We start from the raw sequence: 24,757 nt of genomic DNA, 5'->3' as shown, positions 1-24,757 counted from the left end.
AGCGTCACCGACGTCACTATAACTTTATCAGTAGCGTCACTGACGTCACTATAACTTTATCAGTAGCGTCACTGACGTCACTATAACTTTATCAGTAGCGTCACTGACGTCGCTATAACTTTATCAGTAGCGTCACTGACGTCGCTATAACTTTATCAGTAGCGTCACTGACGTCACTATAACTTTATCAGTAGCGTCACTGACGTCACTATAACTTTATTAGTAGCGTCACTGACGTCACTATAACTTTATCAGTAGCGTCACTGACGTCACTATAACTTTATCAGTAGCGTCACTGACGTCACTATAACTTTATCAGTAGCGTCACTGACGTCACTATAACTTTATCGGTAGCGTCACTGACGTCACTATAACTTTATCGGTAGCGTCACTGACGTCACTATAACTTTATCAGTAGCGTCACTGACGTCACTATAACTTTATCAGTAGCGTCACTGACGTCGCTATAACTTTATCAGTAGCGTCACTGACGTCGCTATAACTTTATCAGTAGCGTCACTGACGTCACTATAACTTTATCAGTAGCGTCACTGACGTCACTATAACTTTATCAGTAGCGTCACTGACGTCACTATAACTTTATCAGTAGCGTCACTGACGTCGCTATAACTTTATCAGTAGCGTCACTGACGTCACTATAACTTTATCAGTAGCGTCACTGACGTCACTATAACTTTATCAGTAGCGTCACTGACGTCACTATAACTTTATCAGTAGCGTCACTGACGTCACTATAACTTTATCGGTAGCGTCACTGACGTCACTATAACTTTATCAGTAGCGTCACTGACGTCACTATAACTTTATCAGTAGCGTCACTGACGTCACTATAACTTTATTAGTAGCGTCACTGACGTCGCTATAACTTTATCAGTAGCGTCACTGACGTCACTATAACTTTATCAGTAGCGTCACTGACGTCACTATAACTTTATCAGTAGCGTCACTGACGTCACTATAACTTTATCAGTAGCGTCACTGACGTCACTATAACTTTATCGGTAGCGTCACTGACGTCACTATAACTTTATCAGTAGCGTCACTGACGTCACTATAACTTTATCAGTAGCGTCACTGACGTCACTATAACTTTATCAGTAGCGTCACTGACGTCACTATAACTTTATCAGTAGCGTCACTGACGTCACTATAACTTTATCAGTAGCGTCACTGACGTCACTATAACTTTATCAGTAGCGTCACTGACGTCACTATAACTTTATCAATAGCGTCACTGACGTCACTATAACTTTATCAGTAGCGTCACTGACGTCACTATAACTTTATCAGTAGCATCACTGACGTCACTATAACTTTATCAATAGCGTCACTGACGTCACTATAACTTTATCAGTAGCGTCACTGACGTCGCAATAACTTTATCAATAGCGTCACTGACGTCGCTATAACTTTATCAATAGCGTCACTGACGTCACTATAACTTTATCAGTAGCGTCACTGACGTCGCTATAACTTTATCAGTAGCGTCACTGACGTCACTATAACTTTATCAGTAGCGTCACTGACGTCGCTATAACTTTATCAATAGCGTCACTGACGTCACTATAACTTTATCAGTAGCGTCACTGACGTCACTATAACTTTATCAGTAGCGTCACTGACGTCACTATAACTTTATCAGTAGCGTCACTGACGTCACTATAACTTTATCAGTAGCGTCACTGACGTCACTATAACTTTATTAGTAGCGTCACTGACGTCACTATAACTTTATCAGTAGCGTCACTGACGTCACTATAACTTTATCAGTAGCGTCACTGACGTCACTATAACTTTATCAATAGCATCACTGACGTCACTATAACTTTATCAGTAGCGTCACTGACGTCACTATAACTTTATCAGTAGCGTCACTGACGTCACTATAACTTTATCAGTAGCGTCACTGACGTCACTATAACTTTATCAGTAGCGTCACTGACGTCACTATAACTTTATCAGTAGCGTCACTGACGTCACTATAACTTTATTAGTAGCGTCACTGACGTCACTATAACTTTATCAGTAGCGTCACTGACGTCACTATAACTTTATCAGTAGCGTCACTGACGTCACTATAACTTTATCAATAGCATCACTGACGTCACTATAACTTTATCAGTAGCGTCACTGACGTCACTATAACTTTATCAGTAGCCGCACTGATGTCACTATAACTTTATCGATAGCGTCACTGACGTCACTATAACTTTATCAATAGCCGCACTGATGTCACTATAACTTTATCGATAGCGTCACTGACGTCACTATAACTTTATCAGTAGCGTCACCGACGTCACTATAACTTTATCAGTAGCCTCACTGACGTCACTAACTTTATCGGTAGCATCACTGACGTCACTATAACTTTATCAGTAGCGTCACTGACGTCACTATAACTTTATCAGTAGCGTCACCGACGTCGCTATAACTTTATCAGTAGCGTCACTGACGTCACTATAACTTTATTAGTAGCGTCACTGACGTCACTATAACTTTATCAGTAGCGTCACTGACGTCACTATAACTTTATCAGTAGCGTCACTGACGTCGCTATAACTTTATCAGTAGCGTCACTGACGTCACTATAACTTTATTAGTAGCGTCACTGACGTCACTATAACTTTATCAGTAGCGTCACTGACGTCACTATAACTTTATCAGTAGCGTCACTGACGTCACTATAACTTTATCAGTAGCGTCACTGACGTCACTATAACTTTATCAATAGCCGCACTGACGTCACTATAACTTTATCAGTAGCCGCACTGACGTCACTATAACTTTATCAGTAGCGTCACTGACGTCACTATAACTTTATCAGTAGCGTCACTGACGTCACTATAACTTTATCAATAGCGTCACTGACGTCACTATAACATTATCAGTAGCGTCACTGACGTCACTATAACTTTATTGGTAGCGTCACTGACGTCACTATAACTTTATCGGTAGCGTTACTGACGTCACTATAACTTTATCGGTAGCGTCACTGACGTCACTATAACTTTATCAATAGCGTCACTGACGTCACTATAACATTATCAGTAGCGTCACTGACGTCACTATAACTTTATTGGTAGCGTCACTGACGTCACTATAACTTTATCGATAGCGTCACTGACGTCACTATAACTTTATCAGTAGCGTCACCGACGTCACTATAACTTTATCAGTAGCCTCACTGACGTCACTAACTTTATCGGTAGCATCACTGACGTCACTATAACTTTATCAGTAGCCTCACTGACGTCACTATAACTTTATCAGTAGCGTCACTGACGTCACTATAACTTTATCAGTAGCCTCACTGACGTCGCTATAACTTTATCAGTAGCGTCACTGACGTCACTATAACTTTATCGGTAGCGTCACTGACGTCACTGTAACTTTATCGGTAGCGTTACTGACGTCACTATAACTTTATCAGTAGCGTCACTGACGTCACTGTAACTTTATCGGTAGCGTTACTGACGTCACTATAACTTTATCGGTAGCGTCACTGACGTCACTATAACTTTATCAGTAGCGTCACTGACGTCACTATAACTTTATCAGTAGCGTCACTGACGTCACTATAACTTTATCAGTAGCGTCACTGACGTCGCTATAACTTTATTAGTAGCGTCACTGACGTCACTATAACTTTATCAGTAGCATCACTGACGTCACTATAACTTTATCAGTAGCGTCACTGACGTCACTATAACTTTATCAGTAGCATCACTGACGTCACTATAACTTTATCAATAGCGTCACTGACGTCACTATAACTTTATCAGTAGCGTCACTGACGTCACTATAACTTTATCAGTAGCGTCACTGACGTCACTATAGCTTTATCAGTAGCGTCACTGACGTCACTATAACTTTATCAATAGCGTCACTGACGTCACTATAACTTTATCAGTAGCATCACTGACGTCACTATAACTTTATTAGTAGCGTCACTGACGTCACTATAACTTTATCAGTAGCGTCACTGACGTCACTATAACTTTATCAGTAGCGTCACTGACGTCACTATAACTTTATCAGTAGCGTCACTGACGTCACTATAACTTTATCAGTAGCATCACTGACGTCACTATAACTTTATCAGTAGCATCACTGACGTCACTACAACTTTATCAGTAGCGTCACTGACGTCACTATAACTTTATCAGTAGCGTCACTGACGTCGCTATAACTTTATCAGTAGCGTCACTGACGTCACTATAACTTTATCAGTAGCGTCACTGACGTCGCTATAACTTTTTCAGTAGCGTCACTGACGTCACTATAACTTTATCGGTAGCGTCACTGACGTCACTATAACTTTATCAGTAGCGTCACCGACGTCACTATAACTTTATCAGTAGCGTCACTGACGTCACTATAACTTTATCAGTAGCGTCACTGACGTCACTATAACTTTATCAGTAGCGTCACTGACGTCACTATAACTTTATCAGTAGCGTCACCGACGTCACTATAACTTTATCAGTAGCGTCACCGACGTCACTATAACTTTATCAGTAGCGTCACTGACGTCACTATAACTTTATCAGTAGCGTCACTGACGTCACTATAACTTTATCAATAGCCTCACTGACGTCACTATAACTTTATCAATAGCGTCACTGACGTCACTATAACTTTATCAGTAGCGTCACCGACGTCACTATAACTTTATCAGTAGCGTCACTGACGTCACTATAACTTTATCAGTAGCCTCACTGACGTCACTATAACTTTATCAGTAGCGTCACTGACGTCACTATAACTTTATTGGTAGCATCACTGACGTCACTATAACTTTATCAGTAGCGTCACTGACGTCACTATAACTTTATCAGTAGCGTCACTGACGTCACTATAACTTTATCAGTAGCGTCACTGACGTCACTATAACTTTATCAATAGCGTCACTGACGTCACTATAACATTATCAGTAGCGTCACTGACGTCACTATAACTTTATTGGTAGCGTCACTGACGTCACTATAACTTTATCGGTAGCGTTACTGACGTCGCTATAACTTTATCGGTAGCGTCACTGACGTCGCTATAACTTTATCAGTAGCGTCACTGACGTCACTATAACTTTATCGATAGCGTCACTGACGTCACTATAACTTTATCGGTAGCGTCACTGACGTCGCTATAACTTTATCAGTAGCGTCACTGACGTCACTATAACTTTATCGATAGCGTCACTGACGTCACTATAACTTTATCAGTAGCGTCACTGACGTCACTATAACTTTATCAGTAGCGTCACTGACGTCACTATAACTTTATCAGTAGCGTCACTGACGTCACTATAACTTTATCAGTAGCGTCACCGACGTCACTATAACTTTATCGGTAGCGTCACCGACGTCACTATAACTTTATCAGTAGCGCCATCTGGTGAGTGAGTGGGTGAGTGATTGGTGAGTGAGCGGTTGTTTGAGTGGGTGAGTGGTGAGTGAGTGGTGAGTGAGATGGTGAGTGAGTTGGTGAGTGAGTGGGTGAGTGGTTGGTGAGTGAGCGGTTGTTTGAGTGGGTGAGTGGTGAGTGAGTGGTGAGTGAGATGGTGAGTGAGTTGGTGAGTGAGTGGGTGAGTGGTTGGTGAGTGAGCGGTTGTTTGAGTGGGTGAGTGGTGAGTGAGTGGTGAGTGAGATGGTGAGTGAGTTGGTGAGTGAGTGGGTGAGTGGTTGGTGAGTGAGCGGTTGTTTGAGTGGGTGAGTGGTGAGTGAGATGGTGAGTGAGTTGGTGAGTGAGTGGGTGAGTGGTTGGTGAGTGAGCGGTTGTTTGAGTGGGTGAGTGGTGAGTGAGATGGTGAGTGAGTTGGTGAGTGAGTGGGTGAGTGGTTGGTGAGTGAGCGGTTGTTTGAGTGGGTGAGTGGTGAGTGAGTGGTGAGTGAGATGGTGAGTGAGTTGGTGAGTGAGTGGGTGAGTGGTTGGTGAGTGAGCGGTTGTTTGAGTGGGTGAGTGGTGAGTGAGTGGTGAGTGAGATGGTGAGTGAGTTGGTGAGTGAGTGGGTGAGTGGTTGGTGAGTGAGCGGTTGTTTGAGTGGGTGAGTGGTGAGTGAATGGTGAGGAGTGAGTTGTGAGTGGTTGAGTGTGTGGTGAGTAAATGGTTGGGTATGTGGTTGAGTGAGCGGGTGAGTGTTGAGTGAGTGGGTGAGTAGTGAGTGAGTGGTGAGGAGCGAGTGGTGAGTGAGTAGTGAGTGAGATGGTGAGTAGGCGAGTGAGTGGGTGAGTAGGTGAGTGGGTGGATGAGTGAGTGAGTTAGTGAGTAGGCGAGTGAGTGAGTAGTGAGTGAGATGGTGAGTGAGATGGTGAGTATTGAGTGAATGATTGAGTGAGCGGGTGAGTGTTGAGTGAGTGGGTGAGTAGTGAGTGAGTGGTGAGTGAGATGGTGAGTGAGATGGTGAGTGAGATGGTGAGTGTTGAGTGAATGGTTGAGTGGGTGAGTAGTGAGTGAGTGGTGAGTGAGTGAGTAGTGAGTGAGTGGTGAGTGAGTGAGATGGTGAGTGAGTTGGTGAGTGAGATGGTGAGTGAGATGGTGAGTGAGATGGTGAGTGTTGAGTGAATGGTTGAGTGGGTGAGTAGTGAGTGAGTGGTGAGTGAGTGAGATGGTGAGTGAGTTGGTGAGTGAGATGGTGAGTGAGTGGGTGAGTGAGTGGTGAGTGAGTTGGTGAGTGAGTTGGTGAGTGAGTGGTGAGTGGTGAGTGAGTGGTGAGTGAGATGGTGAGTGAGTTGGTGAGTGAGGGAGTAGGTGAGCAGGTGAGTGAGTGGATGAGTAAGTGAGTGGGTGAGTGAGTGGTTGATTGAGCGGGTGAGTGTTGAGTGAATGGTTGAGTGGGTGAGTAGTGAGTGAGTGGTGAGTGAGATGGTGAGTGAGTTGGTGAGTGAGTGGGTGAGTGGTTGATTGAGCGGGTGAGTGTTGAGTGAATGGTTGAGTGGGTGAGTAGTGAGTGAGTGGTGAGTGAGATGGTGAGTGAGTGGGTGAGTGGTTGATTGAGCGGGTGAGTGTTGAGTGAATGGTTGAGTGGGGTGAGTAGTGAGTGAGTGGTGAGTGAGATGGTGAGTGAGTTGGTGAGTGGGTGAGTGGTTGATTGAGCGGGTGAGTGTTGAGTGAATGGTTGAGTGGGTGAGTAGTGAGTGAGTGGTGAGTGAGTGGTGAGGAGCGAGTGGTGAGTGAGTTGGTGAGTGAGTCAGACCCAGTCTCGAGGGTTCCTCAGCACCTGCATTATCTTCTCCTCAGGGCTCCCGGCCTCCGGCTCATACGCATACTCCCACCTGGTGAGGGGTGGTGAGGGGTGGTGAGGGGTGGTGAGGGGTGGTGAGGGGTGGTGAGTAGGTGAGTGGGTGGGTGAGTGGGTGGGTGAGTTAGTGAGTAGGCGAGTGAGTGAGTGGGTAGGCGAGTGGGTGAGTGGGTGGGTGAGTGGGTGGGTGAGTGGGTGAGTGGGTGGGTGAGTGGGTGGGTGAGTGGGTGAGTGGGTGGGTGAGTGGGTGGGTGAGTGGGTGGGTGAGTGGGTGGTGAGGGGTGAGTGAGTGGGTGGTGAGGGGTGGTGAGGGGTGGTGAGGGGTGGTGAGTAGGTGAGTGGGTGGGTGAGTGGGTGGGTGAGTTAGTGAGTAGGCGAGTGAGTGGGTGGGTAGGTGAGTGGGTGAGTGGGTGGGTGAGTGAGTAGGTGGTGAGGGGTGGTAAGGGGTGGGTGAGTGGGTGGGTGAGTGGGTGAGTGAGTGGGTGGGTGGGTGAGTGAGTGGGTGAGTGAGGGGTGGTGAGGGGTGGTGAGTGGGTGGTGAGTGGGTGGTGAGGGGTGGTGAGGGGTGGGTGAGGGGTGGTGAGGGGTGGTGAGGGGTGGGTGAGGGTGAGTGAGGGGTGGTGAGGGGTGGTGAGGGGTGGTGAGGGGTGGTGAGTGGGTGGTGAGTGGGTGGTGAGGGGTGAGTGAGGGGTGGTGAGGGGTGGGTGAGGGGTGGTGAGGGGTGGTGAGGGGTGGGTGAGGGGTGAGTGAGGGGTGGTGAGGGGTGGTGAGGGGTGGTGAGGGGTGGGTGAGGGGTGAGTGAGGGGTGGTGAGGGGTGGTGAGGGGTGGTGAGGGGTGGGTGAGGGGTGAGTGAGGGGTGAGTGAGGGGTGGTGAGGGGTGGTGAGGGGTGAGTGAGGGGTGGTGAGGGGTGGTGAGTAGGTGAGTGGGTGAGTGAGTGGGTGAGTAGGTGAGTGGGTGAGTGGGTGGGTGAGTGGGTGAGTGAGTGGGTTGAGTGGGTGGGTGAGGTGGGTGAGTGGGTGAGTGAGTAGGTGGTGAGGGGTGGTGAGGGGTGGTGAGGGGTGGGTGAGGGGTGGTGAGGGTGGTGAGGGGTGGGTGAGGGGTGAGTGAGGGGTGGTGAGGGGTGGTGAGGGGTGGGTGAGGGGTGAGTGAGGGGTGAGTGAGGGGTGGTGAGGGGTGGTGAGGGGTGGTGAGGGGTGAGTGAGGGGTGGTGAGTAGGTGAGTGGGTGAGTGAGTGGGTGAGTAGGTGAGTGGGTGAGTGGGTGAGTGGGTGGGTGAGTGGGTGAGTGGGTGAGTAGGTGAGTGGGTGAGTGGGTGAGTGGGTGAGTGGGTGGGTGAGTGGGTGGGTGAGTGGGTGAGTGGGTGGGTGAGTGGGTGAGTGGGTGAGTGAGTAGGTGGTGAGGGGTGGTGAGGGGTGGTGAGGGGTGGGTGAGGGTGGTGAGGGGTGGTGAGGGGTGGGTGAGGGGTGGTGAGGGGTGGGTGAGGGGTGGGTGAGGGGTGGGTGAGGGGTGGTGAGGGTGGGTGAGTGGTGGTGAGGGTGGTGAGGGGTGGTGAGGGGTGGGTGAGGGTGAGTGAGGGGTGGTGAGGGATGAGTGAGGGTGGTGAGGGGTGGTGAGGGGTGAGTGAGGGGTGAGTGAGGGGTGAGTGAGGGGTGGTGAGGGGTGAGTGAGGGGTGAGTGAGGGGTGGTGAGGGGTGGTGAGGGGTGGTGAGGGGTGGTGAGTGGGTGGTGAGTGGGTGGTGAGGGGTGAGTGAGGGGTGGTGAGGGGTGGGTGAGGGGTGGTGAGGGGTGGTGAGGGGTGGGTGAGGGGTGAGTGAGGGGTGGTGAGGGGTGGTGAGGGGTGGTGAGGGGTGGGTGAGGGGTGAGTGAGGGGTGGTGAGGGGTGGTGAGGGGTGGTGAGGGGTGGGTGAGGGGTGAGTGAGGGGTGAGTGAGGGGTGGTGAGGGGTGGTGAGGGGTGAGTGAGGGGTGGTGAGGGGTGGTGAGTAGGTGAGTGGGTGAGTGAGTGGGTGAGTAGGTGAGTGGGTGATGAGTGGGTGGGTGAGTGGGTGAGTGAGTGGGTGAGTGGGTGGGTGAGTGGGTGAGTGGGTGAGTGAGTAGGTGGTGAGGGGTGGTGAGGGGTGGTGAGGGGTGGGTGAGGGGTGGTGAGGGGTGGTGAGGGGTGGGTGAGGGGTGAGTGAGGGGTGGTGAGGGGTGGTGAGGGGTGGGTGAGGGGTGAGTGAGGGTGAGTGAGGGGTGGTGAGGGGTGGTGAGGGGTGGTGAGGGGTGAGTGAGGGGTGGTGAGTAGGTGAGTGGGTGAGTGAGTGGGTGAGTAGGTGAGTGGGTGAGTGGGTGGGTGAGTGGGTGAGTGAGTGGGTGAGTGGGTGAGTAGGTGAGTGGGTGAGTGGGTGAGTGGGTGGGTGATGTGGGTGAGTGAGTGGGTGAGTGGGTGGGTGAGTGGGTGAGTGGGTGAGTGAGTAGGTGGTGAGGGGTGGTGAGGGGTGGTGAGGGGTGGGTGAGGGGTGGTGAGGGGTGGTGAGGGGTGGGTGAGGGGTGGTGAGGGGTGGGTGAGGGGTGGGTGAGGGTGGGGTGAGGGGTGGTGAGGGGTGGGTGAGTGGTGGTGAGGGGTGGTGAGGGGTGGTGAGGGGTGGGTGAGGGGTGAGTGAGGGGTGGTGAGGGATGAGTGAGGGGTGGTGAGGGGTGGTGAGGGGTGAGTGAGGGGTGAGTGAGGGGTGAGTGAGGGGTGGTGAGGGGTGAGTGAGGGGTGAGTGAGGGGTGGTGAGGGGTGAGTGAGGGGTGGTGAGGGGTGGTGAGGGGTGGAGGGTGGGTGAGTGAGTTAGTGAGTAGGCGAGTGGGTGAGTAGGTGAGTGAGTGACTAGTGAGTGAGTAGGTGAGTGGGTGAGTGGTTGAGTAGGTGAGTGAGTGGATGAGTGAGTGAGCAGGTGAGTGAGTGGGCGAGTGAGTAGGTGAGTGAGTGAGTAGGTGAATGGTTAAGTGAGTGAGTGGGTGAGTGAGTGGGTAAGTGTGTGGGTGAGTGGGTGAGTAGGTGAGTGAGTGGGTAAGTGAGTGGGTGGGTAGGTGAGTGAGTGAGTAGGTGAGTGGGTGAGTGGGTGGGTGAGTAGGTGAGTGAGTGGGTGAGCGAGTGAGCGGGTGAGTGAGTGAGGTGAGTGAGTAGGTGAGTAAGTGAGTGGGTGGATGAATGGGTGAGTGGTTAGTGAGTGGGTGAGTGAGTGAGGTGAGTGAGTAGGTGAGTAAGTGAGTGGGTGGATGAATGGGTGAGTGGGTTAGTGAGTGGGTGAGTGAGTAGGAGAGTGAGTGGGTGAGTGAGTAGGTGGGTGAGTGGGTGAGTGAGTGAGTGAGTGGGTGAGTGGGTGAGTGAGTAGGTGAGTGAGTGGGTGAGTAGGTGAGTGAGTGAGTAGGTGAGTGAGTGAGTAGATGAGTGGGTGAGTAAGTGAGTGAGTGGGTGAGTGAGTAGGTGAGTGGGTGAGTGAGTAGGTGAGTGAGTGAGTAGGTGAGTGAGTGAGTAGGTGAGTGTGTGAGTGGGTGAGTAGTGAGTGGGTGAGCGAGTGAGTAGGTGAGTGAGTGGCTGAGTGAGTGAGTAGGTGAGAGAGCTGTGAGTAGGTGAGAGAGTGGGTGAGTAGGTGAGTGAGTGGGTGAGTAGGTGAGTGAGGTGTGAGTAGGTGAGTGAGTGAGCGAGGGGGTGAGCAGGTGAGTGAGTGGGTGAGTGAGTGGGTGAGTGAGTGAGTAGGTGAGTGAGTGAGTAGGTGAGTGAGTGGGTGAGTAGATGAGTGAGTGGGTGAGTAGGTGAGTGAGTGAGTAGGTGAGTGGGTGAGTAGGTGAGTGAGTGAGTAGAGTGAGTGAGTGAGTGGCTGAGTGAGCTGAGCGACGTGAGTGGGAGGGTGAGTGGGTGAGTGAGTAGGTTGCTGAGTGAGTGGGTGAGTGAGTGAGTAGGTGGGTGAGTAGGTGAGTGAGTAGGTAAGTGAGTAGGTGAGTGAGTAGGAGAGTAGGTGAGTGAGTGGGTGAGTAGGTGAGTGAGTGGGTGAGTAGGTGAGTAAGTAGGTGAGTGGGTGAGTAGGTGAGTGAGTGGGTGAGTGAGTGAGTGGGTGGAGTGGGTGAGTAGGTGAGTGGTGTGGGTGAGTGAGTGAGTAGGTGAGTGAGTGGGTGAGGTAGGTGAGTGAGTAGGTGAATGAGTAGGTAAGTGAGTAGGTGAGTGAGTAGGAGAGTAGGAGAGTGAGTGGGTGAGTAGGTGAGTGAGTGGGGTGAGTAGGTGAGTGAGTAGGTGAGTGGGTGAGTAGGTGAGTGTGAGTGGGTGAGTGATGGTGGTGGGTGAGTGGTGAGGTGAGTGGGTGGGTGAGTGAGTGGGGTGAGTAGGTGAGTGAGTGGGTGAGAGGTGAGTGAGTAGGTGAGTGAGTAGGTAAGTGAGTAGGTGAGTGAGTAGGATAGAAGGTGAGTGAGTGGGTGAGTAGGTGAGTGGGGGTGAGAAGGTGAGTGAGTAGGTGTAGGTGGGGTGAGTGAACGAGTGAGTGGGTGGGTGAGTGAGTAGGTGGGTGAGTAGGTGAGTGAGTAGGTAAGTGAGTAGGTGAGTGAGTAGGAGAGTAGGTGAGTGAGTGGTGTGAGTAGGTGAGTGAGTGGGTGAGTAGGTGAGTGAGTGGGTGAGTAGGTGAGTGAGAGTAGGTGGGTGAGTGAGGTGAGTGGCTGAGTGAGTGAGTGAGTGGGTGAGTGAGTGAGTAGGTGGGTGAGTAGGTGAGTGAGTAGGAGAGTAGGTGAGTGAGTGAGTGAGTGAGTGAGTGAGTGAGTAGGTGAGTGAGTGAGTAGGTGAGTGGGTGGAGTAGGTGATGTGAGTGGGTGAGTGACGTAGGAGAGTAGGTGAGTGAGTGGGGTGAGTGAGTGAGTGGAGTGGGTGAGTAGGTGAGGATGAGTGGGTGAGTAGGTGAGTGAGTGGGTGAGTGAGTAGGAGAGTAGGTGAGTGAGTGGGAGAGTAGGTGAGTGAGTGGGTGAGTAGGTGAGTGAGTGGGTGAGTAGGTGAGTGAGTGAGTAGGTGAGTGGGTGAGTAGGTGAGTGAGTGGGTGAGTGAGTGGTTGAGTGAGAGAGTGAGTGGGGTAAGTGAGTGGCTGGAGTGAGTAGGTGAGTGAGTGGGTGAGTAGGTGAGTAAGTAGAGGTGAGTGGGTGAGTAGGTGAGTGAGTGGGTGAGTGAGTGAGTGAGTGGGTGAGTGGGTGAGTAGGTGAGTGGGTGGTGAGGAGTGGCGTGAGTAGGTGAGTGAGTGGGTGAGTAGGTGAGTGAGTAGGTGAATGAGTAGGTAAGTGAGTAGGTGAGTGAGTAGGAGAGTAGGTGAGTGAGTGGGTGAGTAGGTGAGTGAGTGGGTGAGTAGGTGAGTGAGTAGGTGAGTGGGTGAGTAGGTGAGTGAGTGGGTGAGTGAGTGAGTGGGTGGAGTGGGTGAGTAGGTGAGTGGGTGGGTGAGTGAGTGGGTGAGTAGGTGAGTGAGTGGGTGAGTAGGTGAGTGAGTAGGTGAGTGAGTAGGTGATGTGAGTAGGAGAGTAGGTGAGTGAGTGGGTGAGTAGGTGAGTGAGTGGTGTGAGTAGGTGAGTGAGTAGGTGAGTGGGTGAGTAGGTGAGTGAGTGGGTGAGTGAGTGGGTGAGTGGGTGAGTAGGTGAGTGGGTGGGTGAGTGAGTGGAGTGAGTAGGTGAGTGAGTGGGTGAGTAGGTGAGTGAGTGGGTGAGTAGGTAAAGTGAGTAGGTGAGTGAGTAGGAGAGTAGGTGAGTGAGTGGGTGAGTAGGTGAGTGAGTGGGTGAGTAGGTGAGTGAGTAGGTGAGTAGGTGGGTGAGTGAACGAGTGAGTGGGTGGGTGAGTGAGTAGGTGGGTGAGTAGGTGAGTGAGTAGGTAAGTGAGTAGGTGAGTGAGTAGGAGAGTAGGTGAGTGAGTGGGTGAGTAGGTGAGTGAGTGGGTGGGTGAGTGAGTGAGTGAGTGGCTGAGTGAGTGAGTGAGTGGGGTGAGTGAGTAGGTGGGTGAGTAGGTGAGTGAGTAGGTGAGTGAGTAGGAGAGTAGGTGAGTGAGTGAGTAGGAGTGAGTGAGTAGGTGAGTGGGTGAGTGAGTGGGTGAGTGAGTAGGAGAGTAGGTGAGTGAGTGGGTGAGTAGGTGAGAGAGTGGTGAGTAGGTGAGTGAGTGGGTGAGTAGGTGAGTGAGTGGGTGAGTGAGTAGGAGAGTAGGTGAGTGAGTGGTGAGTAGGTGAGTGAGTGGTGAGTAGGTGAGTGAGTGAGTAGGTGAGTGGGTGAGTAGGTGAGTGAGTGGGTGAGTGAGTAGGAGAGTAGGTGAGTGAGTGGGTGAGTAGGTGAGTGAGTGGGTGAGTAGGTGAGTGAGAGAGTAGGTGAGTGGGTGAATAGGTGAGTGAGTGGGTGAGTGAGTGGCGTGAGTGGGTGAGTAGGTGAGTGTCGGTGGGTGGGTGAGTAGGTGAGTCGAGTAGGTAAGTGAGTAGGTGAGTGAGTAGGAGAGTAGGTGCTGACGTGGGTGAGTAGGTGAGTGCGTAGGGTGAGTAGGTGAGTGAGTAGGTGAGTGGGTGAGTAGGTGAGTGAGTGGGTGAGTGAGTGAGTGGGTGAGTGGGTGAGTAGGTGAGGGGGGTGGGTGAGTGAGTGGGTGAGTAGGTGAGTGAGTGGGGTGAGTAGGTGAGTGAGTAGGTGAGTGAGTAGGAGAGTAGGTGAGTGAGTGGGTGAGTAGGTGAGTGAGTGGGTGAGTAGGTGAGTGAGTAGGTGAGTGGGTGAGTAGGTGAGTGAGTGGGTGAGTGAGTGGGTGAGTGGGTGAGTAGGTGAGGGGGTGGGGTGAGTGAGTGGGTGAGTAGGTGGTGCTGAGTGGTGAGTAGGTGATGGTGAGTGGGTGAGTAGGTAAGTGCGTAGGTGAGTGAGTAGGAGAGTAGGTGAGTGAGTGGGTGAGTAGGTGAGTGAGTGGGTGAGTAGGTGAGTGAGTAGTGAGTAGGTGGGTGAGTGAACGAGGTGAGTGGGGTGGGTTAGTGAGTAGGTGGGTGAGTAGGTGAGTGAGTAGGTAAGTGAGTAGGTGAGTGAGTAGGAGAGTAGGTGAGTGAGTGGGTGAGTAGGGGAGTGAGTGGGTGGGGTGAGTGAGTGAGTGAGTGGCTGAGTGAGTGAGTGAGTGGGTGAGTGAGTGAGTAGGTGGGTGAGTAGGTGAGTGATTAGGTGAGTGAGTAGGAGAGTAGGTGAGTGAGTGAGTAGAGTAGGTGAGTGAGTGAGTAGGTGAGTGGGTGAGTGAGTGGGTGAGTGAGTAGGAGAGTAGGTGAGTGAGTGGGTGAGTAGGTGAGTGAGTGGGTGAGTAGGTGAGTGAGTGGGTGAGTAGGTGAGTGAGTGGGTGAGTAGGTGAGTGAGTGGGTGAGTGAGTAGGAGAGTAGGTGAGTGAGTGGGTGAGTAGGTGAGTGAGTGGGGTGAGTAGGTGAGTGAGTGAGTAGGTGAAGTGGGTGAGTAGGTGAGTGAGTGGGTGAGTGAGTAGGAGAGTAGGTGAGTGAGTGGGTGAGTAGGTGAGTGAGTGGGTGAGTAGGTGAGTGAGTGAGTAGGTGAGTGGGTGAGTAGGTGAGTGAGTGGGTGAGTGAGTGGGTGAGTGGGTGAGTAGGTGAGTGAGTGGGTGGGTGAGTAGGTGAGTGAGTAGGTAAGTGAGTAGGTGAGTGAGTAGGAGAGTAGGTGAGTGAGTGGGTGAGTAGGGTGAGTGAGTGGGTGAGTAGGTGAGTGAGTGAGTAGGTGAGGGGGTGAGTAGGTGAGCGAGTGGGTGAGTAGGTGAGTGAGTGAGTAGGTGAGTGGGTGAGTAGGTGAGTGAGTGGGTGAGTGAGTGGGTGAGTGGGTGAGTAGGTGAGTGAGTGGGTGGGTGAGTAGGTGAGTGAGTAGAGTAAGGTGAGTAGGTGAGTGAGTGGGTGAGTAGGTGAGTGAGTGGGAGTAGGTGAGTGAGTGAGTAGGTGAGTGGGTGAGTAGGTGAGCGAGTGGGTGAGTAGGTGAGTGAGTGGGTGAGAAGGTGAGTGAGTAGGAGAGTAGGTGAGTGAGTGGGTGAGTAGGTGAGTGAGTGGGTGAGTAGGTGAGTGAGTGGGTGAGTAGGTGAGTGAGTGGGTGAGTAGGTGAGTGAGTGGGTGAGTGAGTGAGTGGGTGAGTGGGTGAGTAGGTGAGTGAGTGGGTGAGTGAGTGAGTGAGTGGGTGAGTGGGTGAGTAGGTGAGTGAGTGGGTGAGTGAGTGAGTGGGTGAGTGGGTGAGTAGGTGAGTGAGTGGGTGAGTGAGTGAGTGGGTGAGTGAGTAGGTGAGTGAGTAGGTGAGTGAGTAGGAGAGTAGGTGAGTGAGTGGGTGAGTAGGTGAGTGGTGGGTGAGTAGGTGAGTGAGTGGGTGAGTAGGTGAGTGAGTGGGTGAGTAGGTGAGTGAGTAGGTGGGTGAATGAGTGAGTGAGTGGGTGAGGTGAGTGAGTGAGTGAGTGAGTGAGTGGGTGAGTGAGTGAGTGAGTGGGTGAGTGAGTAGGTGAGTGAGTAGGTGGGGTGAGTGAGTGGTGAGTGAGTGAGTGAGTAGGTGAGTGGGTGAGTAGGTAAGTGAGTAGGTGAGTGAGTGGGTGAGTAGGTGAGTGAGTGGGTGAGTAGGTGAGTGAGTGGGTGAGTAGGTGATGTGAGTGGGTGAGTAGGTGAGTGAGTGGGTGAGTGAGTAGGTGAGTGAGGTGAGTGAGTAGGTGAGTGAGTAGGTGAGTGTGTAGGTGAGTGAGTGGGTGAGTGAGTGAGTAGGTGAGTGAGTAGGTGAGTGAGTAGAGTGAGAGAGTGGGTGAGTAGGTGAGTGTGTAGGTGAGTAGGTGAGTGAGTAGGTGAGTGAGTAGGTGAGTAGGTGAGTGAGTGAGTAGGTGAGTGGGTGAGTAGGTGAGTGAGTAGGAGAGTAGGTGAGTGAGTGGGTGAGTGAGCGAGTGGGTGAGTGAGTGGGTGAGTGGGTGCGTGAGCGAGTGGGTGAGTGAGTGAGTGGGTGAGTGAGTGGGTGAGTGAGTAGGAGAGTAGGTGAGTGAGTGGGTGAGTGAGTGAGTGAGTCGCACTCACCGAGCGGTGAGGGGCAGAGACATGAGGACGCTCTCTGTGTGTGAGCCGGTGAGTGAGTGAGTGGGTGAGTGAGTGAGTAGGTGAGTGAGTAGGTGAGTGAGTCACCACTCATCGAGCGGTGAGGGGCAGAGACATGAGGACGCTCTCTGTGCGTGAGCAGGTGAGTGAGTGAGTGGGTGAGTGAGTGAGTAGGTGAGTGAGTAGGTGAGTGAGTCACCACTCACCGAGCGGTGAGGGGCAGAGACATGAGGACGCTCTCTGTGCGTGAGCAGGTGAGTGAGTGAGTGAGTGGGTGAGTGAGTGAGTAGGTGAGTGAGTAGGTGAGTGAGTCACCACTCACCGAGCGGTGAGGGGCAGAGACATGAGGACGCTCTCTGTGCGTGAGCAGGTGAGTGAGCGAGTGAGTGGGTGAGTGAGTGGGTGAGTGAGTGGGTGAGTGAGTGAGTGGTTGAGTGAGCGAGTGGGTGAGTGAGTGAGTGAGTGAGCGAGTGAGTGAGTGGGTGAGTGAGTGAGTGAGTAGGTGAGTGGGTGAGTGGTTGAGTGAGCGAGTGGGTGAGTGAGTGGGTGAGTGGGTGAGTGAGTGAGTGGGTGAGTGAGTGAGTGGGTGAGTGGGTGAGTGGGTGAGTGGGTGAGTAGGTGAGTGAGTGAGTGAGTGGGTGAGTGAGTGAGTGAGTGAGTGGGTGAGTGAGTGGGTGAGTAGGTGAGTAACCACTCACCGAGCGGTGAGGGGCAGAGACATGAGGACGCTCTCTGTGCGTGAGCAGGTGAGTGAGTAGGTGAGTGAGTGGGTGAGTAGGTGAGTGGGTGAGTGCGTGAGTAGGTGGGTGAGTGAGTAGGAGAGTAGGTGAGTGAGTGGGTGAGTGAGTGAGTGAGTCGCACTCACCGAGCGGTGAGCGGGAGAGACATGAGGACGCTCTCTGTGCGTGAGCGAGTGGGTGAGTGGGTGAGTGAGTGAGTGAGTGGGTGAGTGAGTGAGTGAGTGGGTGAGTGAGTGGGTGAGTGAGTGAGTGGGTGAGTGAGTGGGTGAGTGAGTGGGTGAGTGAGTGGGTGAGTGGGTGAGTGGGTGAGTGAGTGAGTGAGTGGGTGAGTGAGTGAGTGGGTGAGTGAGTGGGTGAGTGAGTGAGTGGGTGAGTGAGTGGGTGAGTGAGTGGGTGAGTGAGTGGGTGAGTGGGTGAGTGGGTGGGTGAGTGGGTGAGTGAGTGAGTAGGTGAGTGAGTGAGTGAGTGGGTGAGTAGGTGAGTGAGTAGGTGAGTGAGTCAGTGGGTAAGTAGGTGAGTGAGTAGGTGAGTGAGTGGGTGAGTGGGTGAGTGAGTGAGTGAGTGAGTGAGTAGGTGAGTGAGTGAGTGGGTGAGTGGGTGGGTGAGTGGGTGAGTGAGTGAATGAGTAGGTGAGTGAGTGAGTGGGTGAGTAGGTGAGTGAGTAGGTGAGTGAGTGAGTGGGTGAGTAGGTGAGTGAGTAGGTGAGTGAGTGAGTGGGTGAGTGGGTGAGTGAGTGAGTGAGTAGGTGAGTGAGTGAGTGAGTGGGTGAGTAGGTGAGTGAGTAGGTGAGTGAGTGAGTGGGTGAGTAGGTGAGTGAGTAGGTGAGTGAGTAGGTGAGTGAGTGAGTGGGTGAGTAGGTGAGTGAGTAGGTGAGTGAGTAGGTGAGTGAGTGAGTGGGTGAGTAGGTGAGTGAGTGAGTGGGTGAGTGAGTGAGCGAGTGGGTGAGTGGGTGAGTGAGTGAGTGAGTGGGTGAGTGGGTGAGTGAGTGAGTGGGTGAGTGAGTGGGTGAGTGAGTGAGTGGGTGAGTGAGTGGGTGAGTGGGTGAGTGGGTGGGTGAGTGGGTGAGTGAGTGAGTGAGTAGGTGAGTGAGTGAGTGGGTGAGTAGGTGAGTGAGTAGGTGAGTGAGTGAGTGGGTGAGTAGGTGAGTGAGTAGGTGAGTGAGTGAGTGGGTGAGTGGGTGAGTGAGTGAGTAGGTAAGTGAGTGAGTGGGTGAGTAGGTGAGTGAGTAGGTGAGTGAGTGAGTGGGTGAGTAGGTGAGTGAGTAGGTGAGTGAGTAGGTGAGTGAGTGAGTGAGTGGGTGAGTAGGTGAGTGAGTAGGTGAGTGAGTGGGTGAGTAGGTGAGTGAGTGGGTGAGTGGGTGAGTGAGTGAGTGGGTGAGTAGGTGAGTGAGTAGGTGAGTGAGTGGGTGAGTAGGTGAGTGAGTGGGTGAGTGAGTCACCACTCACCGAGCGGTGAGAGGGAGAGACATGAGGACGCTCTCTGTGCGTGAGCAGGTGAGTGGGTGAGTGAGTGGGTGAGTGGGTGAGTGAGTGAGTGAGTGGGTGAGTAGGTGAGTGGGTGAGTGGGTGAGTGAGTGGGTGAGTGAGTGGGTGAGTAGGTGAGTGAGTAGGTGAGTAGGTGAGTGAGTGAGTCACCACTCACCGAGCGGTGAGGGGCAGAGACATGAGGATGCTTTCTGTGCGTGAGCGAGTGGGTGAGTGGGTGAGCGAGTGAGTGAGTGGGTGAGTGAGTGAGTGGGTGAGTAGGTGAGTGGGTGAGTGGGTGAGTGAGTAGGTGAGTGAGTGAGTGGGTGAGTAGGTGGGTGAGTAGGTGAGTGAGTGAGTGAGTCACCACTCACCGAGCGGTGAGGGGCAGAGACATGAGGACGCTCTCTGTGCGTGAGCAGGTGAGTGAGTGAGTGAGTGGGTGAGTGAGTGAGCGAGTGGGTGAGTAGGTGAGTGACTAGGTGGGTGAGTGAGTGGGTGAGTGGGTGAGTGAGTAGGTGAGTCACCACTCACCGAGCGGTGAGGGGCAGAGACATGAGGACGCTCTCTGTGCGTGAGCAGGTGAGTGAGTGAGTGAGTGGGTGAGTGAGTGAGCGAGTGGGTGAGTAGGTGAGTGACTAGGTGGGTGAGTGAGCGAGTGGGTGAGTAGGTGAGTGAGTGGTTGAGTGAGCGAGTGGGTGAGTAGGTGAGTGAGTGGGTGAGTCGCCACTCACCGAGCGGTGAGGGGCAGAGACATGAGGATGCTCTCTGTGCGTGAGCAGGTGAGTGAGTGAGTGAGTGGGTGAGTGAGTGAGCGAGTGGGTGAGTAGGTGAGTGACTAGGTGGGTGAGTGAGCGAGTGGGTGAGTAGGTGAGTGAGTGGTTGAGTGAGCGAGTGGGTGAGTAGGTGAGTGAGTGGGTGAGTCGCCACTCACCGAGCGGTGAGGGGCAGAGACATGAGGATGCTCTCTGTGCGTGAGCAGGTGAGTGAGTGAGTGAGTGGGTGAGTGAGTGAGCGAGTGGGTGAGTAGGTGAGTGACTAGGTGGGTGAGTGAGCGAGTGGGTGAGTAGGTGAGTGAGTGGTTGAGTGAGCGAGTGGGTGAGTAGGTGAGTGAGTGGGTGAGTCGCCACTCACCGAGCGGTGAGGGGCAGAGACATGAGGATGCTCTCTGTGCGTGAGCAGGTGAGTGAGTGAGTGAGTGGGTGAGTGAGTGAGCGAGTGGGTGAGTAGGTGAGTGACTAGGTGGGTGAGTGAGCGAGTGGGTGAGTAGGTGAGTGAGTGGTTGAGTGAGCGAGTGGGTGAGTAGGTGAGTGAGTGGGTGAGTCGCCACTCACCGAGCGGTGAGGGGCAGAGACATGAGGATGCTCTCTGTGCGTGAGCAGGTGAGTGAGTGAGTGAGTGGGTGAGTGAGTGAGCGAGTGGGTGAGTAGGTGAGTGACTAGGTGGGTGAGTGAGCGAGTGGGTGAGTAGGTGAGTGAGTGGTTGAGTGAGCGAGTGGGTGAGTAGGTGAGTGAGTGGGTGAGTCGCCACTCACCGAGCGGTGAGGGGCAGAGACATGAGGATGCTCTCTGTGCGTGAGCAGGTGAGTGAGTGAGTGAGTGGGTGAGTGAGTGAGCGAGTGGGTGAGTAGGTGAGTGACTAGGTGGGTGAGTGAGCGAGTGGGTGAGTAGGTGAGTGAGTGGTTGAGTGAGCGAGTGGGTGAGTAGGTGAGTGAGTGGGTGAGTCGCCACTCACCGAGCGGTGAGGGGCAGAGACATGAGGATGCTCTCTGTGCGTGAGCAGGTGAGTGAGTGAGTGAGTGGGTGAGTGAGTGAGCGAGTGGGTGAGTAGGTGAGTGACTAGGTGGGTGAGTGAGCGAGTGGGTGAGTAGGTGAGTGAGTGGTTGAGTGAGCGAGTGGGTGAGTAGGTGAGTGAGTGGGTGAGTCGCCACTCACCGAGCGGTGAGGGGCAGAGACATGAGGATGCTCTCTGTGCGTGAGCAGGTGAGTGAGTGAGTGGGTGAGTGAGTGAGCGAGTGGGTGAGTAGGTGAGTGACTAGGTGGGTGAGTGAGCGAGTGGGTGAGTAGGTGAGTGAGTGGTTGAGTGAGCGAGTGGGTGAGTAGGTGAGTGAGTGGGTGAGTCGCCACTCACCGAGCGGTGAGGGGCAGAGACATGAGGATGCTCTCTGTGCGTGAGCAGGTGAGTGAGTGAGTGAGTGGGTGAGTGAGTGAGCGAGTGGGTGAGTAGGTGAGTGACTAGGTGGGTGAGTGAGCGAGTGGGTGAGTAGGTGAGTGAGTGGTTGAGTGAGCGAGTGGGTGAGTAGGTGAGTGAGTGGGTGAGTCGCCACTCACCGAGCGGTGAGGGGCAGAGACATGAGGATGCTCTCTGTGCGTGAGCAGGTGAGTGAGTGAGTGAGTGGGTGAGTGAGTGAGCGAGTGGGTGAGTAGGTGAGTGACTAGGTGGGTGAGTGAGCGAGTGGGTGAGTAGGTGAGTGAGTGGTTGAGTGAGCGAGTGGGTGAGTAGGTGAGTGAGTGGGTGAGTCGCCACTCACCGAGCGGTGAGGAGCAGAGACATGAGGATGCTCTCTGTGCGTGAGCAGGTGAGTGAGTGAGTGAGTGGGTGAGTGAGTGAGCGAGTGGGTGAGTAGGTGAGTGACTAGGTGGGTGAGTGAGCGAGTGGGTGAGTAGGTGAGTGAGTGGTTGAGTGAGCGAGTGGGTGAGTAGGTGAGTGAGTGGGTGAGTCGCCACTCACCGAGCGGTGAGGGGCAGAGACATGAGGACGCTCTCTGTGCGTGAGCAGGTGAGTGAGTGAGTGGGTGAGTGAGTGAGCGAGTGGGTGAGTAGGTGAGTGACTAGGTGGGTGAGTGAGCGAGTGGGTGAGTAGGTGAGTGAGTGGTTGAGTGAGCGAGTGGGTGAGTAGGTGAGTGAGTGGGTGAGTCGCCACTCACCGAGCGGTGAGGGGCAGAGACATGAGGATGCTCTCTGTGCGTGAGCAGGTGAGTGAGTGAGTGAGTGAGCGAGTGGGTGAGTAGGTGAGTGACTAGGTGGGTGAGTGAGTGGGTGAGTAGGTGAGTGAGTGAGTAGGTGAGTGAGTCACCACTCACCGGGCGGTGAGGGGCAGAGACATGAGGACGCTCTCTGTGCCTGAGCAGGTGAGTGAGTGAGTGAGTGAGCGAGGGAGTGAGTGAGTAGGTGAGTGAGTAGGTGAGTCACCACTCACCGAGCGGTGAGGGGCAGAGACATGAGGACGCTCTCTGTGCGTGAGCAGGTGAGTGGGTGAGTGAGTGAGCGAGTGGGTGAGTAGGTGAGTGACTAGGTGGGTGAGTGAGTGGGTGAGTAGGTGAGTGAGTGAGTGAGTAGGTGAGTGAGTCGCCACTCACCGAGCGGTGAGGGGCAGAGACATGAGGATGCTCTCTGTGCGTGAGCCGGGCGTCGCCAACCCAAACTTGGTCCCGCGGTCGTGGAGAAGATTGAACTCCACGTAGCTGCACCACCACGGCAACAACAACCACGGTAACCATGGTAACAATAACCACGGTAACCATGGTAACAATAACCACGGTAACCATGGTAACAATAACCACGGTAACAACAACCACGATAACCACCACCACGGTAACCACCACCACGATAACCACCACCACGGTAACCACCACACGATAACCACCACCACGGTAACCACCACCACGGTAACCACAACCACGGTAACCACCACCACGATAACCACCACCACGGTAACCACAACCACGGTAACAACAACCACGGTAACCACCACCACGGTAACCACCACCACGGTAACCACAACCACGGTAACCACCACCACGGTAACAACCACCACGGTAGCAACAACCACGGTAACCACCACCACGGTAACCACCACCACGGTAACCACCACCACGGTAACAACCACCACGGTAACAACAACCACGGTAACCACCACCACGGTAACAACCACCACGGTAACAACAACCACGGTAACCACCACCACGGTAACCACAACCACGGTAACCACCACCACGGTAAACAACCACCACGGTAACAACAACCACGGTAACCACCACCACGGTAACAACAACCACGGTAACCACCACCACGGTAACCACCACCACGGTGACAACAACCACGGTAACCACAACCACGGTAACAACCACCACGGTAACAACCACGGTAACCACCACCACGATAACCACCACCACGGTAACCACCACCACGATAACCACCACCACGGTAACCACCACCACGGTAACAACCACCACGGTAACCACCACCACGGTAACCACCACCACGGTAACCACCACCACGGTAACCACCGCCACGGTAACCACCACCACGGTAACCACCACCACGGTAACCACCACCACAATATCAGTAGTAAAATACTAGAGTAATATTAGTAGTGTATACTAGTACTACTATATAGTACTACTATATAGTACTAGTACTATATAGTACTAGTACTATATAGTACTACTATATAGTAGTACTAGTACTATAGTATTAGTCATCGATTTAAAGCTTTCGTGACTGCAGCAGCAGGGATTCATCTTCTTGGTTCTTTCGTTAAAGTCGTCACGTAGAAGGGAAGTAATAAAATAATAAAACTAAAACATAATAAGATCAATTCTCACGGACGTTTCAGCCACAACGCAAGCAGCCGTCTTCAGGTGAAGAACAGGTCTGTTGGGGAGACAGCGTCTGAATGAACAGGTCTGTTGGGGAGACAGCGTCTGAATGAACAGGTCTGTCGGAAAGACAGCGTCTGAATGAGCAGGTCTGTCGGAAAGACAGCGTCTGAATGAACAGGTCTGTCGGAAAAACAGCGTCTGAATGAACAGGTCTGTCGGAAAGACAGCGTCTGAATGAACAGGTCTGTCGGAAAGACAGCGTCTGAATGAACAGGTCTGTCGGAAAGACAGCGTCTGAATGAACAGGTCTGTCGGAAAGACAGCGTCTGAATGAACAGGTCTGTCGGAAAGACAGCGTCCGAATGAACAGGTCTGTCGGAAAGACAGCGTCTGAATGAACAGGTCTGTCGGAAAGACAGCGTCTGAATGAACAGGTCTGTCGGAAAGACAGCGTCCGAATGAACAGGTCTGTCGGAAAGACAGCGTCTGAATGAACAGGTCTGTCGGAAAGACAGCGTCTGAATGAACAGGTCTGTCGGAAAGACAGCGTCTGAATGAACAGGTCTGTCGGAAAGACAGCGTCCGAATGAACAGGTCTGTCGGAAAGACAGCGTCTGAATGAACAGGTCTGTTGGGGAGACAGCGTCTGAATGAACAGGTCTGTCGGAAAGACAGCGTCTGAATGAACAGGTCTGTCGGAAAGACAGCGTCTGAATGAACAGGTCTGTCGGAAAGACAGCGTCTGAATGAACAGGTCTGTCGGAAAGACAGCGTCTGAATGAACAGGTCTGTCGGGGAGACAGCGTCCGAATGAACAGGTCTGTCGGAAAGACAGCGTCTGAATGAACAGGTCTGTCGGAAAGACAGCGTCTGAATGAAACAGCTCTGTCGGAAAGACAGCGTCTGAATGAACAGGTCTGTCGGAAAGACAGCGTCTGAATGAACAGGTCTGTCGGACAGACAGCGTCTGAATGAACAGGTCTGTCGGAAAGACAGCGTCTGAATGAACAGGTCTGTCGGACAGACAGCGTCTGAATGAACAGGTCTGTCGGAAAGACAGCGTCTAAATGAACAGGTCTGTCGGACAGACAGCGTCTGAATGAACAGGTCTGTCGGAAAGACAGCATCTGAATGAACAGGTCTGTCGGAAAGACAGCATCTGAATGAACAGGTCTGTCGGAAAGACAGCGTCTGAATGAACAGGTCTGTCGGAAAGACAGCGTCTGAATGAACAGGTCTGTCGGAAAGACAGCTTCTAAATGAACAGGTCTGACGGAAAGACAGCGTCTAAATGAACAGGTCTGACGGAAAGACAGCGTCTGAATGAGCACCACCACGCTTGGCAGCGTATATTTAAGCTGGGTTAGAGGGGGAAGGGCGCCTTGACAAAGGAATACATATACGCTGCCAAGCCTGGTGGTGTTCATTCAGACGCTGTCTTTCCGACAGACCTGTTCATTCAGACGCTGTCTTTCCGACAGACCTGTTCATTCAGACGCTGTCTTTCCGACAGACCTGTTCATTCAGACGCTGTCTTTCCGACAGACCTGTTCATTCAGACGCTGTCTTCTCGACAGACCTGTTCATTCAGACGCTGTCTTTCCGACAGACCTGCTCATTCAGACGCTGTCTGTCCGACAGACCTGTTCATTCAGACGCT

The 24,757-nt window shown here is 52.8% G+C and overlaps 1 protein-coding gene across 1 annotated transcript; it reads right to left on the bottom strand.

The window, feature by feature from the left end:
• Nucleotides 1-7,189: 7,189 nt before the first annotated feature.
• Nucleotides 7,190-24,160, bottom strand: LOC144741523 (uncharacterized; the record flags this gene model as incomplete). Its single annotated transcript, XM_078624039.1, has 2 exons — nt 7,190-7,291; nt 21,853-24,160. A coding segment is annotated over one exon (1,053 nt), but the record flags the coding sequence as incomplete, so codon positions are not given.
• Nucleotides 24,161-24,757: the final 597 nt, after the last annotated feature.

This window comes from Lampetra planeri, unplaced genomic scaffold (genome assembly GCF_965212315.1).
Source record: "Lampetra planeri unplaced genomic scaffold, kcLamPlan1.2.h2 scaffold_583, whole genome shotgun sequence".
NCBI classification, from domain to species: domain Eukaryota; kingdom Metazoa; phylum Chordata; class Hyperoartia; order Petromyzontiformes; family Petromyzontidae; genus Lampetra; species Lampetra planeri.
Note: the sequence above shows the minus strand (reverse complement) of the source record. Positions and strands in the feature narration are given on the sequence as shown.